Source organism: Ambystoma mexicanum, chromosome 9 (assembly GCF_040938575.1).
Source record: "Ambystoma mexicanum isolate Mex_15411 chromosome 9, UKY_AmexF1_1, whole genome shotgun sequence".
In the NCBI taxonomy this organism is placed as follows: Eukaryota; Metazoa; Chordata; class Amphibia; order Caudata; family Ambystomatidae; genus Ambystoma; species Ambystoma mexicanum.
In genome coordinates, this window is record NC_090931.1 from 249,249,620 (window position 1) to 249,272,744 (window position 23,125).

General features: G+C 41.6%; 1 protein-coding gene across 2 annotated transcripts in view; it reads left to right on the forward strand.

Moving 5' to 3' along the window:
* FEZ1 (fasciculation and elongation protein zeta 1) overlaps positions 1–23,125 on the forward strand; it is a 341,418-nt gene that overhangs the window by 58,849 nt on the left and 259,444 nt on the right. For both annotated transcript variants that reach the window (XM_069614549.1, XM_069614550.1), the window contains exon 2: positions 5,208–5,560. In XM_069614549.1, the coding sequence (XP_069470650.1) occupies positions 5,253–5,560 (308 nt within the window). In that variant the 5' untranslated portion in view covers positions 5,208–5,252. The remainder of the gene's footprint in view (positions 1–5,207; positions 5,561–23,125) is intronic.

Sequence of the window (23,125 nt, forward strand, 5' to 3'; positions counted from 1 at the left end):
GCCTGAGGAGCTCTTGATTACCAATTCTCTGAACGTGAAAGAAATTATTAGAAGGAGAGATTGGATTGCTACTAGAGAAAAGGTTGTTAACTCTATTCTCTATGCACATTTCTAGTCCTAAAAAGTTGGGTACTTTGTAAAGCTATTTGGAGAAATTCCCTGAGCGCGGTTTTAGAAATAAATGTATGTGTTTTAGATGGAATGTACTGCTAACAAGGGACATTTTTTGCATAAGAAAGCAACTTCCAGTGGAACTGTCTTTTTGTATTTGTATTTATTGATTTATAGAGCGCTTTACACCAACGCGTTGTACAATTGAACAATTTAATACATGAAAATATAAACAATATGACTGTAGAAACAAATTTACAATATGAATCAATCAACAAAACAGTGAAAAGAGCAATTTACTGAAGAAGATAGGGAGAATAGTGGAGTAGGTCTGGGTGGGGGGGAGGGGTAGTGATGAGTAGGAGGAGGGAAGGGGAAAGGTGAGAGTGGGGAGGTAGGGGAGGGGAGGGAGATAGTCAAGGGGAAAGATAAAGGAGGGAGGAGAAGGTTGTTGAAGGTTGTGCAGAGAGACCAAGGAGTGATGAGACAGGGTGAAGTCAATATCAGGGACATGGCCGTTGGACAAGTTGGGGAACTTGAAGTCACCCATGAGTGCAATTGGTGCAATGGGGGATGGTGGGAGGAAAGGAGGATGTGCAAGGGCATTTTTGAGGTGTAAAAGCAGTGGCGAAATCTCAACCAGGCACAATGTCAGTGCCCCAAATGACCTTTTGTGAAAGTTAGAAAAAGGGATAGAATAACAAGAGACTGGAAAGCCATGGAGGAGACATGAAGGGGACCTCATGAACGCACTAACGGAAGGGTATTGAAAATGAGGAGAGGAGCACCGAGAGGGTGAGGAAAAGCATAATGTGGTCAGGTGGTTTGGAAGTAGTGAGATTAGAGTGGTTTTGATTAGAGAGACCAGTAAAGGTTCAGTAATCAGAAAAGTACAGGCCAATTCAATAGTGATCAAAGATGAACAATCAAAGACAATAGCGACTACAATATTTGCAATCAAAGCAGGTAGCAAAGGGCACTATAACTTTATAGATCAAGGGATGGGTCTTTCTCATGGCGTAATGGCCCACTTCCAAGTTATGTCCTGAGGCAACACCCTCAACCTCTGTATAGTTATTAATTTGTATTGGGAATATCACTGTAGGTTTTACAGTTGTGGTGGTTTAGTGTATTAAATATGTATCACTATGCAATATTTCAAAAACGAGGTTGCCTTCATTAGGTACAAATGTATAATTGTAAGCTTGGTTGAACTGCGGCAGTTGGAATACGACCATGCAACCATGTGCAAATGAAAGACTCCGTTTGTTGAATGCACCTTTTAACAACATTACTCGCCCAGCGAAAGAAGTGGAACATGTACATTGGATAACGGCATTAGGATCACTGCAGGGCAATTGCATTGAATGAGATAATAAGAAAGTTCATATTTTGACTTGGAACACCAGGGTCCACTCTTCCATCCTTAGAATTGAGGGGTGAATAGCGATAAATAACAGTGATGTTTTCTTATTCCAGGAAACTTGGCATCGAGATAACTTATATGGTGATGGCTACAAAACCATTGTGAACCCTGCCAGCTTTTCTGGGAGGGGCCACCCAGATGGTGATCTCTGTATGGCAACAAAATATAACCATGCATTTACCAAGCATGAAGTTGGATTTTCTTTCCCCTTATGTACTAGCAGGTTGTGTTGTATGGGAGGATGCTTTCCTTGGGGAGACACTCATTGTCACACTTTGTGATCGCCCGGGTGGGTCCTTCACAGATGTTATTATTACCCACCTTGAATTCATCTTGGATGCATGGTTAGTTTCTCAACCCAAATCAGTAGTTATTGTGGCAGGGGATTATAATGCCTATTGTGCTTTGGAACAGGGGTTTCCATCACATCGAAATGTACCTGACTCATATAATAGTTTCTCGCAATTTGTATCCAGAGGTGGGCAAATAGTTGTGGACAGTGTACAGTTGACTAATGGTCATAAATGGTTTCAATTTTGGGGCAGTTATGGAATGTATTTCTTAGATTTTATGCCTGAAATAATCAATGTTGATACTAACACCTGGACTAATGGGACATTCTTGTCCTGCATTGATTATATCTTTGTGAATTCGAAGATTGGCAGTTATGTGGAATATCCACATGATGAAGCAATTGGTATTAGTGATCATTGTAGGTTATGGGCCACCTTTTCTAGAGGTAATTGTAAAAACAGATCTGATCCCTACCATGGTATGAATGGAAATATTCATGGTAATAGGATACAATGGACAGAGCAACATGTTTACAAATTTGCTACTATAATGAACACTCAATTTGACTATGGTCGGATAGCATTGCTTGACAATGATGTTGACATGTTTAGTATATTGGATGAAATGTTGAAGAGCATGCTGAGAACCATAGTGGTCCGTTCCATTGTCAGACCCAATGCCAATTCCTTTGATAAAATGATTGTCAGAAGGAAAAAAGAGTTTGAGGAAAAACTTAAGCCACATTAGAAGATCCTTATGCTTGAGCATGGCAGAAAAGCAAAAGTGTTGCATTAATTTGCAACATCAATATAAGAAATGAATTAGGGCTTTTAGGATGGATACAAATAACGCCAACTAACGGTTGCTCTTCGGCATGCTCAAGAGTAATAATAATGAAACAATCTGGCAACAATATAGGCACAATTTGTGTGGAAAAGTAGCAGTAGAGGGCAATGCCATCAATGGAACTGAATGGATAAAATACATTGAGGAACTCTATGTCACAAATAAGGGTGTGTTGATGAATGAGATCCCAGATGATTCCATGTATGTGCCTAGTGAGTTGCCTTTCCATCTAGAGGATATAAGGAGGACCATTGGCAAGCGGAAGACATCAAGGGCTCAAGGTCCTGATCACATTGATAATGTGGTAACTGAGCGTAACCCCAAACACTGGGCTCCTCTCTTATTGATGGTCTATACTTCCATCTGTCATAGTGTAAAGATACCAATCAGCAGGAAAACATCTATTCTGGTACTTGTGTATAAAAAGGGTGGAAGGGCTGAAGCACAACATTATAGACTTTTGGCTATGATTGATTCTAGTGCCAACATCTTTTTAACCCTATTTCTATAGATTGTTTACCACTGGATACAGGGCAGGAACCTTTTGCCCTGGAAACAAACTGGATTTCGTGCTGGTTATAGTACCCTTGATTAACATCTGGGCACTACACTGCATGATGGCTGATGCCCATGGGAGTTCAGAGAAGCAACTGTATCTCCACTTTATTGACTATGTAGGGGCTTTTGACTGTGTGGTCAGAGAAAAACTGTAGCGGAAATTGAGAACATTGGGGATGGATCCTTCTAGCCTGCATTTCATTAATCTATGTAAACAGAAACCACGGTGCAGGTCATGTGATACACAGAAGGCAACATGTTGGGTCCTATTCACACCAATTTAGGACTGAAGCAGAGATGTATTTTTGGGCCAGTTCTTTATAATCTTTATGTTGCCGAACTGGGTTCAGCATTTGTTGGTTGTCGTAATTTTCCCCCAAGAATTGGCCAGGAGCCAATTGGATCGCTCTCTTATGCAGGTGATATGGTCGTGATGGACCGCACTCCAGTGGGTCTTCAGCGATCATTGGCTGCCGTCAAGATGTATCCACAGGATAACAAATGAAATATAAACTTGGGAAAAACCAAGGTCATGATTATAGGTCAGATAATAAAGAGAAAGATTGCCTATAGATGGAAACTTGGTGGCGTGACCTTAGAGATAGTTGATTTTTACATCTATCTGGGTATTCCAATTAGACATTTTCCTATTCAAGGTTACAATGAGCAGATGGTAGCAGTTCATATGGAAGCTATAAGATGTGAGCTGGGACTCACTTTGCTGTCTATTTTGTGGAAACTCCAATGTTTCAAACTCTACGTGAAAATCATGTAGGGTTGCTCTGATGATTTTACCTTGCTGGGATTATTAACACATGACAAAGTGAACAATCTTAGTAAGGGCAGAATGACGGGGTTAGAGACAATGGTAAAAGATTTCCTGAACGTTATAGGTATGGAATTTTCAGAAGAGTCTACTCTAGGAATCTTTTTTGCACAATTAAAGAAAATAGCAGAGGAATCGGACATCATAAAGAGCATTGAATCCCAACTAAGAAGAAGCGCTATGTATCGTATGTCTATTAACATTTGAGATGGGAAAACCACACAGTTATTTAACAAAGATATGTGCGGAAGATAGCTTCATCCTATACCTCAGGTTCAATATACTTCCTACCCCGGAATATGTTGGTGCTTGGCAAAGTAATAACAAAGAAAAATTGAAATTTAAACACTGTGATCTGGAGTGTGAAACAGCTAGACCTCTATTGACAAATGATGAAGCTATTGAACATCAGTACGTAAAGAGTTATGGAAATTATGGTGCTTCAATTCATTGAGTATCAACAGATCATATTGTGTAGAGACATGGGTGATCACTGCATCAGCCTATCATGTGTGGAGAAGGGTTTTTGGTGTTCTGTGAAGGAAAATGAACTGATTTGACATGATTCTATTTTATCAATTGTAATCGGGATTGTTGTATGTTGGATTTGTATCAAGTGTATTTTATTTGTTTGTTAGTATAAAGACTGTTTTCAGCCATAAACACTTAAATAGGAAAAAAATAAAGACTAAAAGAATAAAAAGTTAGGTGTGATGTAAAAGTGAATGGTTCCAACATAAGAACGTGAAAATATTGTTGCATGTTTTAGATTTCACACGGGTGTTAAATTGGAAGTTGCTTGTCATGTTGAAGATTCAATGAAAAAAAGATTCACTTGTTGAAATGAATCTTATTTATTTTTTATTTTTTTATTTAAAAAATAAATAAGATTCATTTCAATAAGTGAATATTTTTTTTCATTGAATCTTATAAAGATATTTCATTGATGCTTCTTGAATGCAAAGAAATTAATTATGTTCTTTCCTTCTCTGCTTTGGAAGTATTACAGCCAGTACAGTACTTATTGATCGTGTTGCTATCATTATGAATTGCTGAGAGGAAGCCGATAATGACATCCATGTTAAAATTTTCAATGTAGTACCTAAGTGACGGCTATGAATGCTTCCTTTTCTCTCTTTTTTTTAGGTTAGCTAAACCTGAAGATACACATCTTCCCATAAAAGGGCCAAGATGGAGGCCCCACTCGTCTGCCTGGATGAAGAGTTTGAAGATGTGAGGTCTTACTCCGAGGACAGGGAAGAGAAATCCCGGAGCATCTATGGTACAGCCCCTTACCTTCTGGAGGATGCATCGCTGTCAGACCTGGAGAACTTTAGCTCTGAGATCTTCAGCATCAAGTCCATGGAAGATTTGGTGAATGAGTTTGATGAGAAGCTGAATGTTTGCTTTCGGAATTACAATGCCAAAACAGAGAAGCTGGCGCCTGTGAAGAACCACCTGCAGATCCAGGAGGATGAAGAGGACCTCAGGGATGAAGAGTAAGGATTGTTTTCAAATTTGAATTTTAACCAAATGTTTTGAATTCTTTTTGACTTTTTGAAATTAATGTAATTATTACAATGTTTTTCCAAATATTTCCTACAGCCTATTCATATTCTCAATGCTGTAAAAGATTTGAAATGACACAGTATTTAGATATCAAGTTAGCACCTGTTCTTCTCAAGAGTTATTTTTCGTTTTAAGGTTGTCTGGGTTCAATGATAGTAGACAGTATTACATTGACCCTGTTAGCAATGGATTTTGAATGCACAATGAATTGTTGCAGCCTAAACCAAAGGGATCTGTTGTGTGCTAGGTGACCGGTGCCAAAGTCAATGGTCACAAACGGAAGGCAAGGGTCTCTAAAAAGGTCAAAGGTCATCTACCACACAACAGAGCCCCAATGTAAGGGCTAAAATCCAATAGCTGAGAACATTATGTCTTTGAAATGAGCAAGTAAAAAATAAGTTAAGAATGTTGTAATCTCGAAAAAAGCATATTATTTGTCAGCCATTGAATCAGCTGCAAATAAACGTAAATCTTTATTTTCTCTTTTGAAAGTGAGATAAAATTATTGTTGCTCATGACGAACTCTGTTAACTAAATAGAGTTGCAATAGTTTGTGCAATTTTTTTCTGACATTATTAAAAGGATATGCAATGAAATACCTAGCTTAGTTTTAGAGGAAGATAATCTTTAATGTTAAACGACAAAGGTTTGGGAATGTTTTGTTCTACCGGACCTGGAAACACTGTCCTCACTAATGTCTAAAGCAACTTTTTTGGAGATGATCCCTGCCCGGCCTCAACAATTAAAGAACTGTTTTAAATTTTTGCTGTGCTTGTTCTTCAGCTAATCCATCTTTTTTTTTTTTTTTAAAGGATATTTCTGCATACAAATAAATGAGGCTAAACCTGGATTGTTTAGTAAATTATTGGTCAATTATTCTCTACTTTTTAGGGGTAAATTCCTTGAAAAGGACTTTGCAGTCCAGCTAAATGAATGCATAAAGTCTCAAAATCCATCGACAGTCTCTCAATCCAGTTTTAGGACCGGGTGTGGTACAGAAACAGATTTTTGATGACTGGATTAGAATTCTAGATGATGTAGGAGCATGTCTGCTGGTACTCTTAGAGTTATCAGCAGCATTTGATACTATTGATCACGAGATTCTCATGGACACTCTTGCACAGTGAGTGGGAATTTGAGATGCAGTATCGAACTGGATACGTTTGTTTTTATTGCATCATCAACAGTTGATAACCACAGGGCAAGTTTGCTCTGACCCTCTTCCAGTTCCATTTGTTGCGCTCCAAGGTTCAATATTGTCTCCAAATCTTTTTAATAATATATGGAACCTCTAGATAATATCCTATGAAAACACAGAGTGTGCATACATCAATATGCTGATGATACTCGGCTTTACTTGAAAATCACTTCTGAGGGGGATGTAAAGCTTCTTGGTGAATGTTTAATTGATACTGAGACATGGATGGCATCAGATTTTCTAAAATTGAATGTATCCAAAACAGAGGTTTCTATATATTTATATTTTCCCACCTGACAATGAAAGAATAAAATTATTTGGAACACCTTAAAGTTTTGCTAATACTGCAAGATCCTTAGGTTGCACTCTAGACGCTCACTTAAATTGGGTGCCACACATCAATGACCTAGTTAAATCAGCACATTTTCCTCTTTTCTCTTTAAAAGTGGTGAAACTTTTGTTTATTCGTGCTGGCATTAGAATGGTCACGTATCGACTCTGGGAATTCATTGCTACATTGAAATCTCTTCTCTTGCCCCTCCGATGGCCATTTTCAATGCTCCTGCTTGTATAGTTGGCCGCGCTACAAAATGTAACCATGCATCTCCTATTTTGAAAAGATTGCACAGGCTTCCTTTTGAGAAGAGAATCTCTTCATCAGACTTTGTGTCACTTACAAAGCAGTTCATTTCCAGACTCCTCTGTATCTTTATGATAAAATGATAATTTCTGCTGGCACTCGAACTCTCTGCAGCCGGAGTTACTTTTTCTTGAAGTCCCCAGGTTTATACACTCATCAACCATGAATCAGTCTTTTTCCGGTGCTCCATTAAATGCTCGAATGCCCTTCCAGCTGATATTTGTGTAACACCAGAGTATTTGATATTTTTGAAAGTTCTAAACACATGGCTCTGGAATTCTATTAGCTAATTATAGTATGAAGTTTAATGGTTGACTCATCTACTTTGGCTGCTATGTCAATTTTTGTGTCTGATATTTTAAGATTGTAGTTTTATTGTGCCCACACCTATTCCCGTTGTTGTCCATTTCATCTTTATTAATTCAGGTGTATTCATGATTCTGGTATTTAGGATTTTGTGAAAAATTCTTTATATTTGCTTGCTTTTCTTTATTTCACGTGTGTTGATAATTATCTTTTTTCATTTGTTTATTATTAATGTGGTATAGTCATTCATTTGACTTTTCACATAGTGCAAAAATACATCACCATCTTAATAAAATAAATTATTCAAACAAAACCAAAAACACGTATTCTAATCAGTCCTCAGGGTTACCAACTCAATACCATATATCATCGTTATACAAATCAAGTCATTTCAACACTTTTATAAGTTAAATTGCCAAAAATATTTCATGCACTTAGGGCAGTCTTTACCAAAGTTCTTCAGTCTGTAGCCACTCCTGATCATTTACAAACCGGCTCAATGAAGATAAGTTCTCTTGTTCCTGGGCACTCAATCAAGGCATGATGCAGTGATTGTCGAGTTTCACTTTGGCATGTAAGATACAGCTCATTTTGCAACTTCCCCCTAGATCAACTAGATAAGATTCCTCCAGTTGGCAATACTTTTAATCAAACCCGTAGTAGAGCATTTCTCCCTCTACTATTGGGGAACTTTGTCAAGTAAGTCAGCAAAGTCCCTCAAGGCTTAGTCCAAAATTGAAAAACGACTATGGAGCCTCATAGAGCGCATTACATCAATCGTCGTTTTCCAGTCCCTCTCATTTATCACCCTCTTAATACCGTTCAGATTACTAATTACAACCTCCGCCGATCTTGATCTATTAGAGAAAACCATATTTACCTTTTTAGTGAATTTCTTCATGAAAGCGTTGGATTGCTTTAATTCCTCTTGATTCATCTCTATAAATAGAGAATCTTCCCAGGGGACTTTAATCAACTGGTAAAATTGCAACAACCTCCACCCCATACTCGCCTTAAGTAAATTCAGGCCCAGCTCATAATGGAGCGAGGCTATTAGAAGAGACTGTGGTAATCCCGTACCTTCTTCCATAGCCTTCCCTCCCGACGATCCCAATCAAGGTTCCGGGCTCGACATTCAATATCCATGCCATAGGTCAAAGTCAGAATAACTTTGCCCTTGTACAATTTTATCATCAGCATTACTGAAAATGTCTAATAGGCACATTTGATGTTCTTCAACTCTGCGACTAATTGATCATCTTGGTTTTTATCCTGTACTCCACCATCATCACATTTATATGCGACGCAAGTCTAAAACCAAGATAGATGGTTTGCAGCACTGGATCAATAGATTGTGCATCAATAGACCATCTGAATGCAGTTCTATTTTTAGTCTGATTACAAAACTTCATTATTTTAGTTTTTCCTTGATTGACCAAAAGCTCATTTTCTGATGCATATATCTACTCATCACCCTTAACAATTGCTGGAATCCAAGAGTAGAATATCATCTGCATAAGCTATCCAGCTGGTCTTATGCATGCCTATTTTAGGACTAGCAAAGCATGATTACATAGCGCTTCATTTAGGTCAGCCAAATAGAGATTAAAGAGGCAGGGAGCGAGAATGCAGCCCTGTCTCACACCCCTCTCTATAGTTATTGGTCTTGTGAGATTACCCAGAGTATCCAGTCTAACCTGAACAGTAATGTTTTGATGTAGGTAAACCAGGATTTCTAGAAGGGCAGCTGGAATACCCCAATTTCTCAATTTTTCCCCACAAGCGGTTTTTTGTTCATGGTATCAAAAGCTTTGGAGAGGTCAATCAGAGCCACATAAAGGGTGGGATTCCCTACCTGTCACACATTATCCCTCACCATATTCACTACTAAGCCATTTAAAGTGGTTGACATCCCTCTTCTAAAGCCAATTTGCACTTTTCCAAGATATCATTTCTCTTGTCCCATCCCTCCAACTCCAGTAAGACTACCCAGCAATAATGTTGCTGTCCGCATCCAGAAGGGCGATTGGGCAGTAGTTGTTCAGATCCGCCCGGTCGCCCTTCTTATAGATTGGAATAATTACTGCAGATTTCCAGCTGTCTGGGCCTTGCCTCGTTTCAATAATATTCTTGAAAAGAAGATTTGAGTTCATAGTCCAAGAGTCCGGATCTGCCTTTAGAATGGAGTTAGACAGCCTATTTGGACCGGCTGCCCTCGAGCTGGATGATCTTTTTATGAGGTTTCCCACAACATCCACAGAGGAACATTGAGACCATGGGGCATTTCAAAATTTGCTAGCCACATCCTCACTAGTTTTACGAAAGAGAAACCTGAAATGTGTACTCCACAGATCTCCCGAGTCACAGTTGCTCCGGCAATGAAATTGCTGGGCTTTCCCACTATTCACTAAGGACCAAAAATTACAGGTATTGTTTGCAATGAGGGTATCCATCATTAGTTCTCACTGACCTTGTCATTTTAAATATCTATTAGACCTATTCCAATTTTGATAGGCTGCTAACGTTATTTTCTTCTGCCTCAAAAATAAAGAGTTATCTACATTTCACTTCTTCCGATCTCTGATGTTTAATCGTAGTTCTCTCTTGCGCTGCCAGATCTCCTGGTCAAATTGATATTTATCATTTACTGACCTCTTGTTCGTTCCCATCTGAGGTTTGTCTAGATCCCACAGGAAATTCTGAAACTGTTCCGGTTAACAGGCTAAGGTCAATTGCTCAGTTGATAGGGACCGTGCAGACTCTTTCAGATTTGTATTTAGTCCACACCCATTTCTACTGAAATTTGCCAATCTATTATGCCGATGATTCACCGGTAGATCTATCTGTTTACCCCTATCTGCCTTTTTTCCCCAACGAGTAACCTGGCAGTTAGAATGTTGTGATCACTTTTTAGTGTTGCTCTAATCTGCATCCTAAAGCAGCAATCAAACAGATCTCTTGACATGATAATATAATCAATGACAAACTTGGCACGGTCCCATCCCCACATTGTGGTGGGGATGAAGTCACCTTCTACACTCCCATTGCAAACAACCAGGTCCAGGCGTCGAAATTGGTATTTGTCGACCAGGAGCAAGAAACAGCTCCTGGGCATCGGGCATAACCAGTTAGGCCGGAGCTACCTCTGGAAAACCAGGAGTTAGTACATAGTGCGCAGCAAATCTAACTTTGCTCCAGATGCTTTTTGTCTTTTATATACTCTCTAATATGCTTCAACTGTCCCTTAGTTGTGTTCTTATTCTCCTTTTATATAAATTTCCAAACATACACAGTTAATATTACATAGCTAGGTTTCTATGGCACCACTTGCCACAGGAGTAAAAAGTAGCTCCTGGTAGCTGTTAGTTTCAAGCTAACCAGGCTCCCCTTAGCTACAACCAGGAGCTAAATAGCTCCCAGCTCCTGGCAATTTCGAACACTGAGGTCCCATTCCTCAAAGAATTTGAGCCACTTCTTACCATTGTCACTGTTTATACCAATACACTGGTTATAAAGCGGGACTAGGCAATGTGAGTTCAGATCTCCCACTAATAAAAAAGCTAGGAACTTCCCCCGAACCCACTGCATCCATCAATATTTCTGCAGTACGTTCCAATAACTCATGCAAGCTGGAACAGGCGGGGTTATAGTAGAGATTCAAAACCACCATGCTCTTCAATAGGTTATTAGAATAGTAACTAAATTTAGAGGCAAGAACACCATAATGAGATTTAGTCAGCTTCACCATTTTTATTATTTTTGAATTTCGTGAAGCGGTCATGTGCCTGCCAGATGGGTGACCTACTGTACTACTAATTGTCATTTAGCCTAATATGGTGAAGCCATCAAGCTTTAATTCAGTTTGCAGCCATGTTTCCTGCAACAATACTAAATCAGAGGAGGCAAAAATGTCACCACTGGCAGTCCTATTAACAAAGCTCCTATAACCCCTCGTGTACCAGCTTAATTCGTTGAGCTCACCATTCACTAAAGTTTTTTCCTTCTAGCTTTTGAAAGACCTGTGTCAAAATCGCCGGCAGCAGAGACCAAACATTACTCTTATTATTCCCCACTCCTCCATTCTCAGTTACCTGGGACTTAACCAACTCCTGCCCATAGGTCAGATTACAGGTCTCATTCACCTTGTGATTTGACCTTTCTTTTACCAAATTTGTACTCTCTTTAGGTTTATTAAATTCCATTTTAAAATACATTTTCAACAATGCTTTCCCCGCCATCAACAGGGTGTTAACCCCGAAATGAGAGTGGAGACCAATTTCTACTATATTAGTTCTATTTTCATAAGGAAAATGAATGTAAACTATGTCATGTGTGGATAACAAATATAGATCTGGAACATCTTTCATTATTCTCAGAATCGATCGCCTATTTAAAAAGATCTGTTCTCCTGGATCAGCCAAATGTTTAAGCCAAACATGTGGGCACTCAAAAAAGGACTTTGAGGACTTCTCGCTCTCTTGAGTGTGGTGGTTGAGTAGATATGGGTGTTCACCTCTCCCCTTCGACTAAATTTAGCAAAGGAACATTTACAAAAGATGACAGAGCTTTTACTACGGGAGCCGATTTAAGTTTATATTTTCCCATGAGGAAAAGTGGGTCCCAACGTTCTAGAGGTAATTTTTGTGGTATCTTTTTGATATCTGTGATCAGATCAGTTCAGACTGTGGTTCAAGCTGTCTTAAATCAACTTGGGTTTGTGCAATTGAACAGGACTTCCTGAGGATTTCATCGATTTTCACTGGCTCATTCTCCATTTGAGATACCCCATTATTCTTTGTTTTTGAATTGATGTTATTCAAATTCTCTATAATCTGAGAATCCAAAATTTGTATAGATATATCACCATTTGGGGCCTAATGAAAATAAGCATTCCCTGATCTTTTCCTGTTGTCGCTCTGGCCAGTTGATAACCATTGTGTCATTTTATCATCATTATTCTCTTTTCCTTCACTGTGAAGGACTTGGTCTTCAGCATTTCCTAAATCTTGAGATAAGTCCAAAAATGTCAAGTTCTTTCTCGATCCTTTAGAGTTTTTTCCTGTTTTTTTTTTTTCTTTTTTCCCCATTTCATCGCTCATTTTCTCCAAATTGCTGTCTTTGTTCCACAGCCAGATCTATAATGGTTTCATTTGCTCATTTACCACACACCCCCCCCATAACTTTAGCCATCAGAATTTCAGAAGCTACTATTCCGGGATCTTCCACAGAGATCATAGGGTTTCTGGGTTGGATTAACCTGGCAGTTTCACTAAGTGATGGTCTTGCTAGTTGGGCATTGTTGCCTCCCTCGGCCAGTTCTTTCACTGTTTTATCCCTTGCTGCATTCAATTGGAGATGGCTTGTGATCAAACAATGATGGCTTTCCATAGTGTTTACAATCCTTTCTATTTTGCGATTTAGGTCTTCCAGGGATGATGATATTTTTGTTTGATACATTAAGTTCTTATTGTTCCGGTCTACCACCACATATTTTAACATGCCAATAGCCAACTTTATTTTGCTCGCCTGTAGGACATTCACAGAGACTGTATTTTGTATGTTTTCATATAGGTTGATGAAATAACTCAATACCAAATTCAAAGCTGATATGGAAGGGGCGTACAGTCTCACCCTATCATCCATATTTTTTAAAGTTTCATGTAGACCATCCCGTAACTCGAGGTCAGGCACATCAATTGAATTAAAAGTTAGATGTTTATTTAGTACTAAGGCCGGGTCAGTCACCAAATCGATCCTGACCTCTCCTACAGACTTTATTTCACTGATATAAGTCCCAATAACATTCTGTTCTTCAAGAGGACCCAATTCCCTCTCCACTATTGGAAGAACTTCCAAAAGGGTTAAGTCTGAGATTCCCAGGGCAGGGTCCAAATGATTTTTTAGCAGGGCATTCCTGCCATTAGAGGACGTTGTTGCCAGTTTTAAGAATAAGTCTTTCATTTTTTTCTTGGATTTTGAACTTGCAACATCCAACCCGGCAAGAATTGATTTTATAACCAGCGGTTGTTGAAATTGAGGTTGATAATGTGGTTTATGATGCGCTTGGGCTTTAATTTGGCCCGTTACTAGGGTAGTCACTCCTGTTAAAGCAGGAAGAACCTCCTCTATATCAGCAGCCTTGTATGTTAAATCCAATGCAGGTTGCATAACATTAGATACATTCCCTTTCGGTGAATTCAACAAAGGTAGCAGACGCCCCTCTCTCGGAAGAACAAGGCATGATAACCTGTTCATTGGTTGTTAACCACATTGAGAGTTTGCAACCATCTTCTTTTTGCTCACTGTACCTTTCACAGATGGGAAATATCCATTTTCATATCAGTCTTTGTCCCGCCCACATGGGCAGTCCAGCACCGAAATGCTATGGCAATTCCTCTCTGAACAAGAGTACCAACAGCAACCCCATACACGTGTTTCCGCCTTGTTGGGCATCATCAGAGAGGCACAGCTTCACCTCACTGATGAGGCCCAACAAGGCTGAAACACGTGTAAACTGCTACCCTGGGGCTTCCTGTGATGGAACTACCATGGTTTGTCCATGTCTCCCTTCCTAGTGCCCACTGTATACTCATCACAATTGACTGAGGTCATGAGCATTGAAGAGGGAGTGCCGGGTTATTTTTTGGGAGGGGGATCACTCTGTGTAGGGAACTACGTGGGTGCTAAGAGGTGAGGGGGCTGCTGGAGCAGGGAAGGCAAAGGGTGCTGGTTTCTCAGCGTGCAGGCTGTCCTTGGTGAATACAGCCTGCGTTCCCAGGATTTTGATGGGCCAAGAAAGCCAATCAGGTTGCTAATGGTGGTTAGAGCATGGAATGCACACTTTTTGATTGTCAAGAGAGCAGAAACATGATCTGATCAGTATCACCCTTTGATGCCTGGGGCTCGAGTACCAGTGAGGGTAGTACTTACACTCATGGCCCGCACCCATAATCATAGACTCAGCTGTACATATCTCTTAAGAAATTATTCAGTTTTGTGGATATGTTACCCACGGTCTAGTGTACCATCTCTATTAATGCATGCCTCTGCAGTGGATATCGCGGGTAAGACTGTCGATAGGATTGCAAGAGAAGGTTGAGGGAGGGTGGGTGCAGGTGGCATGGCAATTTGATGGTTTTCAGTTAATGTTTAATTAGGCTAATATTGATAACACAAATAAAAATGAATATAGTAACATTGATCAATATTTTGTTTATGCAGTGTTAGCACAAAGAAGCCACACCGATCAATGAAAAAATGCACAAAATTGTGATGCACAAACATAGAGAGACACTGTACAAAGAGGATAATGAAAGGACCACATAGAAGCACAGTTTCAGGTGACAGCAGGACTTAAGAGAGAGGGAAATAAGAGAGGAAATTGCTTATTACATGGTTGACATTATTTCCCTTAAAAAGAAAACAAGCCAGGGAGGGTACAGAATAACCTAATTAATCAAAACAAAATCTTAATTGGGCCAATCAACAAAAAGAGAGTACCAACCCAGGTCAATGTTTTTCCATTGGTATGTTCATTTAGAAACAATTTAAGCCACGAATTATTAACAAAATCTATTAGATACTTTTTTTTAAATTGTTCCCTTGCAGAAAAAACACAGAACATTAATAATTGTATACCGTTATTCCCTAGTACAAAGGAAGAGTGTGTCTTTTTGGGTAAACAAAAACCGAGTGGGTGCGTCTACAAAATCTGATAGTGGTGGGAGTGGATGGGGATATAGTACCACAACCCTAAGGTATACCAAGGCCTCGGACATAAGTGGGCACACTTTAATAGTGGGATTCCTCCTGCAGCTGCAGAGCTGTCACTTACACCCCTCTGATATACCACTGAATGCAAACAGTTTCAGACTGGAGTTAGCCAATAGGAATCCAAAAAGCTACATACCCTTGTACATAGGGTGACATTTGGTATGAACGAACGGTTTGCTGGGAAACAGTGCGTCGTGATGCTCTGATCGACTAGAGTACCAGTGTAAATTCACCTTTAAGTTTGGGAATATGGCATGTATTCCAGAGAGTTCTGTGAGTGAGCCAACAGTGCTTAATTTGTAAAAAGAATAAGCACCTCGGCGCAAACAATTTCTATCACGCCTGTGGTATGCCAATGCAGCAGCTCACCACCGAGAGCCACCACAACCCACTCCTGCTGCAACAGTGCCAACGCATTTGGGGTTGCAGCTCCAACTCCCACAGGCTGATTTGTGTTGATGGGTGCAATAATCATGAAAGATTTAAGATTTCCAAATACCAGTCAACATTCCATGTCCTACTAGTTGTGCCATGCAATGGCACCAAACCTTCAACTACTTCTTGAAACACATGGTCCTTTTCCTCCGATTCTATATGTGGCAAGTATTTTGAGCATCTGTCCATAGAACATTCAGCGAAAGTGCTTTCTTCATTTTGTAATTCGATGGGCAAATTGAGATATTACTGACATGATGAAATTCCTGGCACACACCACTCGCACTGCTCCGCTGCAGGAGCACGCCTCTGGCCCTGTCTGCCCATCTGGTTGGGGGGCGACTATCAGTGACATTGAAAATGAAAGTTAACATTGTAAACTTGCCAAAACACCACATCATATGTGAACATCATAAATGAACTGAGTGTCTGATACGATACCTTCTGGGGGTCAGCACCATTCATTGGATAAAAAAGAATAGGTTTGGAGAAGGGTTTGAAATACTCCAAACCTGCAAGTTCAGCCGTCTTGCCTACCCAGAGGCAGTATTCTCCCGCAGTAGGCAGACTGTAGCTGATCAGATTAAGCTGTGCATTCTACCTCACTATACATCAATTCACTGCAGCATTGCAACTTTATTGGCAGCGGTAGGAATCAAGGCCTTTGGAAAAGCACAAATATTGCCTTTCCCAGGGGCCATCAGAAAAAAACATCTATCGTTGATCATGTTCGTGGAGGAATCACAATATCAAAAATACTGTCCCAGATGAATATTTGCATGATGACTCCTGTCTCAGAATCTGCTGTAGTGGAATCTTTCGGATTGTACTTTGCACTTTACAAAAGAAATCAAAAATGCATTTCCCCTCATGTCTTTGAATATCATGGGACAAATCTTTTGCTTACAAACGGTTTGGTTAAGTTTGTCCAAGATTTCATACTTAAAAACAAGCAGTTTTTACATCGGATATTACAGAAGGTTACTTTAATGACAACTTGTATTTAACTGTCTGCATTAATAAACCCCCATTTCTGACAATCCACCTTAAAAATCTTGCTCATAACTGATGGACAGTGAAAAGCCTTCCAGCCATTTGCGCGGAAATTATCTCATATTTATATAGTGCTTAACTGCCATGGTTAAGGCCTCAAAGCATCAGATTGTGTGGCAGTTGCACACACTATGCTATTAAAATACATGAGAAACAATGCAATGCGTTGCATGCGCAGGACATTACATACGCTCCAGCCTTGGCCGATTTCTGCAATCACTCTTTCGCCACTGGATCTTTCCCCTCTCTCCTCAAGCACGCCCTTGTGCACCCCTCCTAAAAAAGCCTTCTGCCGATCCTACATGTCCAGCAAACTATCTCCCAGCTTACCTTCCACACTGAATCTGTTGGCTGCCTGCATGACCATCAGTCTGGCTTCAGAGCAGCCAGAGGCACGGAAACTGCTCTGCTGAACACCCGTGAAGATCTGCTCTCTAACCTCGACTCCAGCTCTCCTTCTGTCATCCTTCTGGACATTTCCTCTGCTTTCGACATGGCCAATCATGCCACCGTGATCAGCAGACTCTGTGTGAACCTGGGCATCACGGATCAGGCCCTAGTATGGCTGACCTCCTTCCTGCTGGACTGTCCCTCCTAGGTCCAACTTGGGTCCTTTCTCTCCACCACCTCTCTCTCCACATGTGTTATACCCCAGGGCTATATCCTCTCACCCTGGCTCTTCAATGTCTACCTGGCCCCTTTGGCCCACCTGATCTCCACCTTCTCTTCTAACTTTCAGTGTAATGCAGATGACTCTCAGCTCTCTTGCAGGCTTCCCTCAGTCTCCTTCCCTCCCTCGCTCACTCCTGACTGTCTATCTGAGATTCAGGATTGGTGCACTTCCAAAGATCTTTGCCTTAATGCCAGTAATACAGAGATCGTTCACATTGGGACCCCTGCTTTCCCTCTCTCACTCTGGCTGCCCTCCTTGGGCACTCTGCCCTCGCCTTCCTGTGAGGAAAAAAACCTTGGCGTCATCTTCGACTCCTCACATCACGGACCTTGCCAAAAAGGCCCACTACCAGCTGCACCTCATCAGAGGAATTATACCTTTCCTCACCTTCCCTAGAAGCTCACTGTCTCCAGAGCCCTGGTTCTCTCCAGGCTGGACTACTGCAACAGACTCTTTCTCAATCTTCCTACCTCTACTCTTCGCCTCCAGCAACCAATCCAGAACAGGACTGCAAGACTTATCCTTGGCCTCAAGCCCAGGGACTGTATCTCCCAAGTCCTGAAATCTCTCCACTGGTTCCTGGTGGCTTCAAAGATAATGTTCAGGACCATCTGCATTGTCCACAAGTCATTCTGGGGCCGGGGCCCACACTACATCCAACTCTCTCTCCCGAAATACTTTCCTTCTAGAGCTCCTTGATCAGCTACCTCCAACTCTCTGAGGGTCAGACGCTCCCTCAGGCAGAGAGTGGGGGTAGATCTCTCTCCTCTGCAGGTGCCTCCCTGTGGAATGGCCTACCTACCTACCCATCTCAAACCTGAGCCGGACCACCTTAAATCCTGGAAGCAGCTCAAGACCCTCCCCTTCTCCTCTGCCTTCTCTCTCTTGCTCCCTTGATGATTTACCTGCCTACTGCACCAAATGGTTGCTTGGTTCCCTCAGAGTCCCTCAGGGTACCAGGCTCCTCTGCAACCAGTGCTCCGTGCATTCCCTCCTGGAACTACCATGCACTACGGGGCTGTAAATGTAACCCCTACAGCCCCCAATGACAATTCTAAGCAGCTACAGTGAAGTTATACTAGGGGTTTATGTGTTGTGGGTGGGGTTCTGTGTGGTTTGATATGTCAATGAATAAGTGGGTTCTATGTTGTTACAACAACAGTGTTTTTTTCGATGTGTTTTTACTAATGCCTTTTTAAAAAAAATAATTGAAAAAGTATTGTTTTGATTTTGGGGGGACTTCCCTAAAATCCCTACCTCTATTAATTTAACATTGTTCTACCCCCTACCCTTTATATATACTTACACACAACCCCATATATTTTTCGCTGAGTTTTTCAGAGAGAAAAAGATTTGGTAAAACAACATCGAAAAAAAAAAACTGCGGATGTAACAACGTTCTACCAAATATATGATAGCTGGTATGGTATGAATTTAGCATGGGATACAGCTAATTAATATGGGGCACTGCACTAAAGGTGGAGTGAGAATATGTGCATATATTTATCACCAGAGCAACTGATTGCAGTTGGGGGCTCTGCAATTCTTTCATGCAGGATACATACACATTTTGAGTTTGGTAAATCCACCCAGATACCACCAAACTGAATTACTGTTACCACCAAGCGGTGGTGACAGTGTAAATCCCCCTTTTTTGGAGTCCATAGGACTCTATGGGGCTTTTTTGGCAGAATTACTGCAGTAGTAATTCCGCCGCAGTAATTCCACTAATTTTGCTGATTGTTTGCCGGAGAGTTGGAGGATTTACCTCCATCATTTTGCTGGAGGTAAATCCTCAACTCCAGGACCATACCTGTAATATGGTGGAGCGGGAAAAGTGGCAGTAATTCCATTACCGCCCATTTTTCCCACTGTGCCATACTTGTAATGTGGCCAATTATATTTAAAAGTACATTGCTGAAAGTGCACATTTGGAAAACATTATGCAACCCTCGTATTCTGCACCACATGCTAGTAGGGTTTCTAGGGGTTATCGAATGGTAAGGTGTACTCTATGGGACAGGTGTAATAGGGAACCGGTAAGAGAAAAGGTAATCATGTTCCAAGAGAGGAGACGGCGTGAGCAACCTCTGCGATGGAAAAAGAGTAACAGAAGGGCCACACTAGCATCCCTGTGGTCTTTTGGGGAATTAGGGAGCCCGAGGGATGCTCGGTACCTGGAAAGATGATGCACGTGCACTTGGCATAAAATACCTGTAAGATTTGTGCATCCGCCTGGAGTGGATGTTGGAGAGTGCTCCAGGATCGTCCTTTTTAATGCAATACAACATTCAAACATATACATTGCAATGATAACATTAATGCATTAAAACCCATCATAATTTTAGTGAATTAAAACTCCTTTAGATGCTATACATGTACTTTCTGGATATTATAAACCACAAGGTGGTGCATTAAGAGAGCGTAACCAATCCCATGGCTGATAAATGAATAATAGTATTAGGACAATGATCTCTGTCTTAAGAGAACACTTTTCTACAGCATAAATAAGTTTGTGCGGAAATGCCCACATATGCAGTGCTTGCAAAATTAGATATGCTTGGAAATAATAGACAACATTAAAAAACTTGTAGAAGTCAAGCAATAAATGCATTAGCTTTTAAGTAGTGCAGTTTATAAAATGAGTATAACACATTTACAGACCTTGTTTCTTTTCTTCTGTTTCTAATTGTCTCTAAGGAGGCCCGGCTACTTATTGCGTTCAGCCCTTGAAAACAGTTCATGTTAACTTTAACTTAAAACAGACCACTTGCCCTTGATTTTAAAATGCAGTTAACACTGGTTTCGAGACTACAAAATCCTGCTCTTAAAAGCCTATCCTAAGTAAACCAGGTAGCTGACGACTGTAAAAAAATATAGAAAAACTTTAGGGTGCCCCATGAATGGAAAAATCTAAGTGTAGGGGGGCTGACGTGTTCTCCACAGATTCTGCCTCTGGAGATTGGACTGTTGCCCGCTGGATGCAGGCACGACTAGCAGTGAAGGTTGTCGGGGCTGGGAGAGCACCCAGGCAGTGGATCCTCTTTCCTCTCTGTCCTTGAGTGGATCTGCTGGAGTCCCAGAGGCTGGAAGAGCTGGGGACGCTTTCTGGGGTTGGGTCGCTCTTTTCTTGGTGGAGTGATGCTAGTCTGGATGCTCTGCCGATGACTTGTGCTGCTCATGAGGAGCTCCTTTCTTCTCGTGGTGCACATTTCTACGGGGCACAGATGAAGGCACCTGGGAAGGGGCTGCTACTTTCTCTTGACGTCACTGCAATCACTAGTAAATGTGCCCACATCGGCAGGACGGGCTGGCGCAGAATTGATTTCCAGATGATGTAGTACATGGAATACTTCAGCTAGCTAAGCTGATGTTGTCACTACAATAATGCATGGAGGCTTTGGTGTTCGGCTTCATACTTTGATGATCTTTCCTTTTAGTCTGGGCTATTATGGGTCGCTTGCGACACCTCTCAAGTCCAAACTATTGCATTTGAGTACTGATTCAAGTACAGATAGGGAGGAATGGCACGTGGCAGGGACACAGAGGAATGACATTTGAGGAGGGTCACACAGTGTATCAGTGTTGTTTGGTTATGAGCGCACCCATTGCCTGCCCATTGCCATGTTAATCCCTATGGCCACTCCCACCCATTCCTGCCTCTCCCCGGCCAAAACTCCTCCTCATATGAACTCTTTGAGCTTGTGAGCTCGCTTTAATGAAGGCTTTTAATTCGTATTGCAGCGTGCTGATGTGCGATGTAAGGCACAGGCTACCTGTTTTTGTTGTTGTTCAGGTTGGGGGGAGGAAGGCGGCGGGTCTTATGGAAGATTGCAGCTGCACCGTTGCGTTGCTCGAGTTAAAGTTTCTGAGATGTTGAGAGTGCTTCTGTTTTTGTTTCCTTTCATGACAAGCAGAAACAGTCACATGTGGGCCATTGTAAGGGCAAGAGGGAGCACTGCACAAAACACCCGTGTAAAGGGTCAAGATAAACAAGAGTCTGGATCCAGGTCTTTTTCTTTTCATTAGAAAGAGCCTATAGTATTGAAGGGACTCTGTGAGGTGGGAGGGACTGAGCCACATAGAGCTCCCATTTGTCAATTATGCTGGGCAGTGATTTGTTACACATTATTTACCCTTCAGAGCCAAGGCATAGGGAGTAGAGGTGGGTTTAGGCTGGCACATGATGTGGTGTGCTGTTTCTCCCAGCTATGCCTTGGAAGGCAGGGCAGGCAGATATCACCGGAGCACTTAGCTTTGTTTGCCATGATAATGATTGTAGTCGCACGCAAGGCTGCAGATGGGGAAAGATGTACAGGGACTCCCCTTCCCCCAGAGCCAGGTTCAGCATCAGGGAAATAGCCTTACACGTAGCAGTGCAATAACTGGACCAGGACACTAGTCTACTTAATATATCATGAACCCTGGAGCGCTCGGTGAGGTGGGGGGCAGGCGTGCATCTGTTTTTATTTCTTTCCCTTTTCTCTGTGCAGTCAGCCCAGAGGCCGCATGGGCTACTTTGTCTTTTTTTAAAGGTGCCCAGTGCACTCTGGCAGATAATCTGTAAGGGATGCGGATGGCATCCAGGTTTATGTGGCCTAGACCCGTAGGCCCCCTTTGCTGAAGGATGCCGCCATATGGGGTGTTAGGCTTTCTTATGCATCAGGCAGCACTGGCACTACAGGCCTGGGCACTGAGGACATTAACTCATGGTGCAGCTGCACCTATTATGTCAGGTGACCAATGTGTCACGTGCCCCATAGAGGCTCTCTGCATAGATCTTTAGTAAATGCGCAGCAGCACGTCGGTGGGCTTCCTTAACTCCCTCCCTAACCGGAGCCTTAGCCACAGCGAGGGCAGCAAACATATGCCTTGGAGTCTTCTCTGTCTCTTGTTTTCTCCCTTCTTTTGCCTACACACACACGCCAAGGTGGGATACATGCTCAGAGGAAGGGACCCTGATGGTTTTGGGTAAAGACACAGGCAGGACTAAGCAAGGCCTTCCTGTAAATTGACAGGTCAGCGTGGATCAACAGAACTAGTGAAGGTACTCCCCAATCATCTCTCTCTGACATTATGGGGGGCACATGCTTCCACGGTACGTATCCCTCAACTGGGACACAACTAGGTCAGCCACTTGGGGACGAATGGTCAATCAGCTAAGGGGACACTTTCTAAGGACCTTAACAGGGATGAAGGGTTTACATTAGAGCCAGGATGTGGATTACAGTTAAAATGTTACACATACCCTTACAATATAAACACTCCATGTAAGGGCATATTTCAGAACTTGAGACTTTATTAGTTTCTAAGCAAACGTGCCTTGATGCAGGAGAGTGGTCTTCTCACGGTCTCGAAGCACGGATAACAGTAACAGCCCCAGGGATATAGCTGCCTGTCCACCCCCTGTTGTACAG